General features: G+C 47.7%; 1 protein-coding gene across 1 annotated transcript; it reads right to left on the bottom strand.

Annotated features, from left to right (window-relative positions):
- Positions 1-2,655: 2,655 nt before the first annotated feature.
- Positions 2,656-6,727, bottom strand: LOC108229410 (inhibin beta B chain-like). The gene is made up of 2 exons (XM_017405082.3): positions 5,881-6,727; positions 2,656-4,235 (listed from the first exon to the last, which is right to left on the bottom strand). The coding sequence occupies exons 1-2, from the start codon at positions 6,254-6,256 to the stop codon at positions 3,457-3,459; spliced, it is 1,155 nt and encodes a 384-aa protein (XP_017260571.1). The 5' UTR covers positions 6,257-6,727; the 3' UTR covers positions 2,656-3,456.
- Between the last annotated feature and the right edge of the window lie 146 nt (positions 6,728-6,873).

Here is a 6,873-nt window from a genome sequence, read left to right as displayed (position 1 = left end):
CAGGTCTGCAGTCCATCACAGGGACACCTGGACAGGCCTGCAGTCCATCACAGGGACACCTGGACAGGTCTGCAGTCCATCACAGGGATGGGACACCTGGACAGGTCTCCAGTCCATCACAGGGACACAGAGAGACAACCAGTCCCTCTCTTACACCCAGGGACAGTTTAGTCAGCAGAGAACCTGACCTGCATGTTTTTGGTCTGTGGGGGAAAGCGGAGAACCTGAAGGGAACCACAGGGAGAACATGTAAACTCCACACAGAAAGGCTGGGAGGCAAACCTGCGACCTGTGAGGCAACAGCTGTAACCACTGCCCCACTGTTCTGCCCTGAAGGATTTTGACTATTTGTGATGCTTATTTCTTAATTTACTTTGAGGCTTAACAGATATAAAATATAAAATTATTATGCATGACAAATTTAATTTGAAACCCAATAAATTCAACTAAGTTATGCAAAATCCTCAGTGGAGTACCTCAAGGCTGTGTATTAGGCCTTTTTTTAAATATTCCAAATAAAACAAAAAAGTGTTATTTGTAATATTTCACATTTGACTTTGAGGCCTAAAAGATATAAAACATCCAGCAGTACAGTAAATATAACGTAAAACCTGATCAGTTCACAGCAGAATCAACATCAAAGTACCTGCTAATGGCGTACCTCAAGGCTGTGTATTTAGGACTGTTTTTTTATATATTCCAAATAAAACAGTAATGCTTTGTATTGCTAATTTCACATTTTACCTCAAGACCTCATAAATATTTCAATTTAAAATTATTAAGCAGTAAAATATATTTGATTGAAACCCAATGAAATTGATAATGCACTGACCTTTTAAAAAGAAAAACAAGTATATGTTAAACACAAGTTTTTAAAACTCATGAAATGATTTGTTTTCTTGGATATCACATTTCTGGAAGATTGCAACAACGTTACCTTCATACAGATGCAGTGTCTCATAAATCTGGGACAGTTTGACGGTGGACTCTGTCTCATTCGGACAGTTTTACTGTCACTGGGTGGTGAAGCTCTGGTATTAAAACCAGCACAGTTAGAAAACACAAAGAGCCGTTCCAGTGATTAGGGTTACTAGTATGAATCCTAATGAACAGAAAACACAGAGCAGTTCTCGTTATGATCAACTGATTGTTGATGCAGTGGTTGCTTCAACGAATTAATACAAAACATTTCCTGGAACTACTCTAACTTCTTTGGATGTTTCCTTTCATAGCTGCACCTCATTTGGTTTTGTTTTTGTCAGGTGTGCAAAAAAAGGTTCTACCTTTGTGAGAGAGTCTGTTTATTGTTGGGCCAAACTTAACCAAAGAGTCAGGATCATCGGCTGAAGACTTCAGCTCACTGTGTTTTCAGAGACAAACCCTGTTTAGACTCTTAGTTCTGGACGTTACGTGTGAAAATGAGTTGTAGTTCACCATCGATCCTCCAAACTTCTTTTCATAAATTTCCTTAAAAACCAAGAAAAGTCAAGTCCAAGAAGACAAACCAGAAGATGAATGTTTTCTAAAGTTAAACAAAGGCTCCGCCCCCTCGGCCTCCCCTGTCCTCCCCCGTCCCAGGTCACGTACAGCCGATGTGTCCGATGGTTGGGTACCTACATGGTATACATTGCATAGCTGATGTGGCACTTTCCAAGGCCTGTGGGCAGTGATGAAGGCTTTTTAAAGGCATTTCAATCTGCAAGTGTTTTCTAAGTGTGTGTGTGTGTGTGGGGGGGGGGTCAGTATGGCAACCTGTCACCTTAAATACGATTATCAAAGCTTCCTGTGAAGAAATAATCTGAAAAAAGACGTTTCTCCTGATGTGTGGTCTCTAAGTGCTGAACCATCTGACATGTTTGTCACTTCAGGAGGAGATGTTTGCTTTAATAAACTTTTATCTCATTCATTTATGGGTTTAGACTGACTGGACATCATTAAATCGGTTTCACAAAGTACAGAGCAGAAAGCTACATTTCATGCTTAATTAAAAGGACAAAGTCATAGTTTCACTATGTAAAAGTTTAAATTCAGAAATTTAGTAACATTCTACTGAATAACTGGGACATGATGTCTGAACCGATTAATCTGTTGGAAAACCATGAATCACACGATGTTTACATGCGTGTGCCGACGAGACCGGAACTAGAAAGGTCAAAGGTCAGTCCCAGCTAGGCTGCCGTTATGAATTAAAACTCTTCTTTATTTCTTATCTTATTTTATGGCCACAGTTATTCGGGAGGAAATCTGTGTGCAGAGACACGATGGTGGGGACTAGTTCCTGGAAAATATCCGTGATGAAGCTGACTGCTCGGAGATGTCTTTATCTGCGTGGTCTTTGCATGTAGGAGCAGATCTCATGTTTATCTGTAGTTCTGATGTCTCTGGATCAGTATTTGAATTTTATGACAGTGAGCAGTAAGACCAGCTGCTCACTGCTTCAGTGTATCTGTGAGAATTCAAACAGACGTTATAAAATGCAGACAACAGAGTCCACAAAGACTGATTCAAAGAACTACAAATAAATGTGAAATCTGCTCCAACAGGCGGAGACCACTCTGAGCTCTCACATTTTTGGATATATTTCAGGAAGTGGTCTGTACGCACCTTCAGTACCAGCTGGAGTCAGAAACTGGAGAAAAATAATAATCAAGAAAGAGGGCTAATGTTTACAATGGCTGCTGAGCTGAACGTGTCTCTGATAGGTCAGATCTGGGTCTAGTCTGGGTCGAATTTGGGTCTAATTTGGGTCTAGACTGGGTCTAATTTGGGTCTAATTTGGGTCTAGTTTAGGTCTAATTTGGGTCTAGTCTGGGTCTAGTCTGGGTCTAGTTTGGGTCTAGTCTGGGTCTAGTTTAGGTCTAGTCTGGGTCTAGTCTAGGTCTAGTCTGGGTCTAATTTAGGTCTAGACTGGGTCTAGTTTTGGTCTAGCTGGGATCTAGTCTGGGTCTAGTCTGGGTCTAGTCTGGATCTAGTCTGGGTCTATCTGGGATCTAGTCTGGGTCTAGCTGGGATCTAGTCTGGGTCTAGTCTGGGTCTAGTCTGGATCTAGTCTGGGTCTAGCTGGGATCTAGTTTTTGGCAGATATGCTACATTTACCAAATATTTACCACCAACTCCCAAATCAGAGTAATTGTAATTCTAGGTGTCATGTTTGAGCTGTTCTTTGGAGGGTAGTTGGGATTAAAGGCCAGAAGTGCTGTGTGTTGGTGGGGGTTTCAGATTATCGTGCTCTGTAAAGGCTACAGGATTCCTCAGGATCTTACAGATATCTGATGTTGATTGGTTCCCAGGAGGGTGGGACATAGAAGAGACCTCTTCCTGTGTGATCGTCAACAAACATAAATATATATACAACATTTTGTGCAGGCGTACATAAGTTTGTGGATGTGTCTCCATAAATATTGAGTTTTTATACCATGACTCTGAAGAGTTCGGACTTAAACAGGAAGTAAAGCGTTAGGCGCAGCCACACTCGTCCACTATCATGTTGGGAACATCCCGCTTCACGATGTTGTACTCGTCATCGAAGTAGAGCATGGACATGGTGCTGAGCTTGGTGGGGATGCAGCAGGAGTTCATGGATCCGGGGCTCATCCCCCTCATGCGGTACTGGTTCACCACCGCCGTGTGAAAGGACGAGGCGGAACCGGGGACGCCGGCCATGTAGGCGGGGCAGTTCCCCTCGCAGTAGTTCCCAAAGTAGCCTGAGGGCGCGATGATCCAGTCGTTCCAGCCAATGAGCCGGAAGTCGATGTAGAACTGCTGCCGGCAGCACAGGCTGCTGCTGCCGTCACACTCCAGCCCTCTCTTCCGGATGCGGTGCTTGCTGTCGGTCTGCCGCGCCCGCACCACCAGGAAGGGCCGGTGGGACTCGTCGTTTGGGTTCAGCAGAACCGGCACCACGCCCTTGGCCTCACAGCCTTCACAGCGTACGTCGAGGTTCTGCCGCCGGTCGGCTCCTTTCTCAAACACCAACCGGACGGCTTTGGTGAGCGAAAAGGTGTGCCAGCCGCTGCGCCTCAGCTCCACCCACTTCTCCACCAGGTTCCACCTGCTGCCGAGGCCCAGCTCCTGGTAGTACACCTTCACCGTCACCTTCCGCTTCCCGCGCACCTCCACAGCGGGCGGCAGCAGCCGGAAGTAGAGCCAGAGGGTGGCCTGGGTCACATGGAGGTTCTGGTTCCCCTCGTTGGAGATCAAGAAGAACATGCTGGACTTGGATGTGACCAGGTCATCTGAGGAGTGGGAGAACATCAGAGGGATTAACAGAACCCAGCTGCTGCTCATATGGGAAGTCATGGGACAGAGTCCTACACAGTCCAACACAGCAGCACTCCGACAACACTAAAACAACCAGCTAAACTTTTATTCTGAAGGGCTATACCAAAATGAAACCACTTCCTGTTTCAACTGTTCTGATCAGAAAATGATTTTATTAACAAGCCACAGCTGAGAACCACTCTGGTTGGATCAGTTCAGGTCAGGAGGACAATGAGAGGGGACACCTGGACACCGGGACACCAGGACACCTGGACACCAGGACACCTGGATACATGGACACCTGGACACCAGGACACCTGGATACATGGACACCTGGACACCAGGACACCTGGATACATGGACACCTGGACACCTGGACACCAGGACACCTGGATACATGGACACCTGGACACCTGGATACATGGACACCTGGACACCAGGACACCTGGACAACTGGATACATAGACACCTGGACACCTGGATACATGGACACCTGGACACATGGACACCTGGACACCAGAACACCAGGTCACCTGGACACCTGGATACATGGACACCTGGACACCAGGACACCTCTCTGAAGGAGCTCCTAACTTCAGCAGCTCAGGTGGGAGAGACACCTGGTAATACAGTTCTTCCCCAGTCTGAGCTTTACTCAGGTGTCCAGGTGTCCTGGTGTCTCTCACTGTCCTCCTTCACTGTCTCTCAGGCTGTGAGGACGGCCCACTCTTCACATATTCCTTCCAGCTCTTCGTGGTTGATGGAACAGAACTCCTGGGACCCTTTCTTTCCCTGGTGTTCCTCTGCAGACCTTCAGTTTCTGTGGTTAAAGTCATCATGACTGATTTATGGCAGCAAACTGAGACGGGGGAATACTGGAGCTAAGCCAGCTTTCTCCTGCTCACCTGAACGCACCACAGTTCAATAAAGTCCTGAAAACAACGCTCAGAGGAACCTGAAAGCACCATATTCTAATAAAAACCGTCAGAGGAACCTGAACGCACCGTGTTGTGATAAAACCCTCAGAGGAACCTGAACGCACCATATTCTAATAAAAACCGTCAGAGGAACCTGAACGCACCACGGTTCAATAAAGTCCCGGAAAAAAAATCTCAGAAGAACCTGAACGCACCATATTCTGATAAAACCCTCAGAGGAACCTGAACGCACCATATTCTGATAAAACCGTCAGAGTAACTTGAACGCACCGTGTTCTGATAGAACCCTCAGAGGAACCTGAACGCACCACTTGCTGAAGAACGAACATGGTTCTGATGTTTAAAATCAGATCCAAACAGCAGAAGAATTTTAGGAAGCCCTGGTCCAGGATCCAGGATCCAGGACTGATCTGAGGAACCACAGAACCTCTGAGGATCCCAGCCTTGGTACCTCAGAGCTCGAAGTGGGTCCGCACAGGGTCAGAACCTGTCCCGAGGATCTGAGAGGAGCAAACTGAAGTTCTCCTCATGAGTTTGTTTCTGTCTGGAAGCTGAATTTGTTGTTTTGTTTTGGATTAAAATCTTTAATCCTCTTTGTCTCAGACACAACAAACATCTGCAGATTAAAGCTGCGCTTCATCCTGGAACAACAACAACAATAACAACAAACAACAACACCAACCTTTCTCTGCGAAGCTGATGATCTCGGAACTCTCCTCCAGAACCTCGGGGCCCACCGGGAGCCCGTCCAGGTTCGGGATCTCCAGCCTGCCGTCCTCGCGCAGCTTCCCCGCGTGCAGCTTCCGGAGCGCCGTCACCATGGCAGCCTTCGGAACCGGGTGCGTGATGTTGGGCCGGTCCCGGAGCTGCAGCCGGGTCAGGATGTGCCTCTTCACCGCCTCCAGGAGCTCTCCGTCCACCCGGCCGGACTCGGGCTCCTCCTCGGGCTGAGCGGAGGCGGCGCAGGACGCGCAGGAGACCCGGGTCGAGTCCGGGTCGGGCAGAACCGGGACCAGAACCGGGAGGAGGAGGACCATCCGGAGGAGACAGACGGTCATCTTACAGAGGAGTCAGTTTCCTCTTTTCTTTCACAATAAAATCATCTAAACTAAAAGAACTGAGAAGAATCCTTCAGTCCCGAACCGGACCCCTGAAGACCCGGTCCACTTCAGCTTCTCTGAAACGATTCGAGCTTTATTCTGACGTCATTATAAGATCCCCACGAGCCTGACAGAAGCAGGAGTCCAGTTTGGGTCCGTCATCAGACCTCCGGAGGTCCAACAGGTTCCACAGAATCTCAGGAACCGGATCCACTTCGCGCCGGAGCATCCTTCCAGAACCTCAGAACCTCTCAGACCGGTCCGGCTGGACTCTCCCGGTCCGCTGAGGAGGACCAGAGAGCGCAAAGGTTCGGATCCATCCCTGCGTGCCTTAAAGTCCCGGAGCCACGCGCCGGAAAGTTTTATATACGGGAGGGAGGGGCGTGGCCAGCCCGACAGGCCCCGCCCCCAAAGCCAGCACCGTTTTAATTGAACTGTCAATCAAAGCGGAAGGAACTCCAGCTTCAAGTTGGACTTTTTCTTCATCTTTCCTTTCAGTGTTCTGTTTGTAGTCAGCTAAAGGCTAGCTGAAAGTAGCTAAAGGCTAGATAAAGGCTAGCTGAAAGTAGCTAAAG

The sequence above is a fragment of the Kryptolebias marmoratus genome, unplaced genomic scaffold, assembly GCF_001649575.2.
Source record: "Kryptolebias marmoratus isolate JLee-2015 unplaced genomic scaffold, ASM164957v2 Scaffold173, whole genome shotgun sequence".
NCBI classification, from domain to species: domain Eukaryota; kingdom Metazoa; phylum Chordata; class Actinopteri; order Cyprinodontiformes; family Rivulidae; genus Kryptolebias; species Kryptolebias marmoratus.
This window is presented reverse-complemented; position numbering and strand designations above follow the sequence as displayed.

Bases quoted from the DNA above. Each gene is read 5' to 3' on its own strand.
- LOC108229410 (XM_017405082.3), bottom strand. From the start codon at position 6,256: ATGACCGTCTGTCTCCTCCGGATGGTCCTCCTCCTCCCGGTTCTGGTC. The intron at 4,236-5,880 runs GTTGGTGTTGTT...CCCACTCCTCAG, and splicing joins CATCAGCTTCGCAGAGAAAG to ATGACCTGGTCACATCCAAG.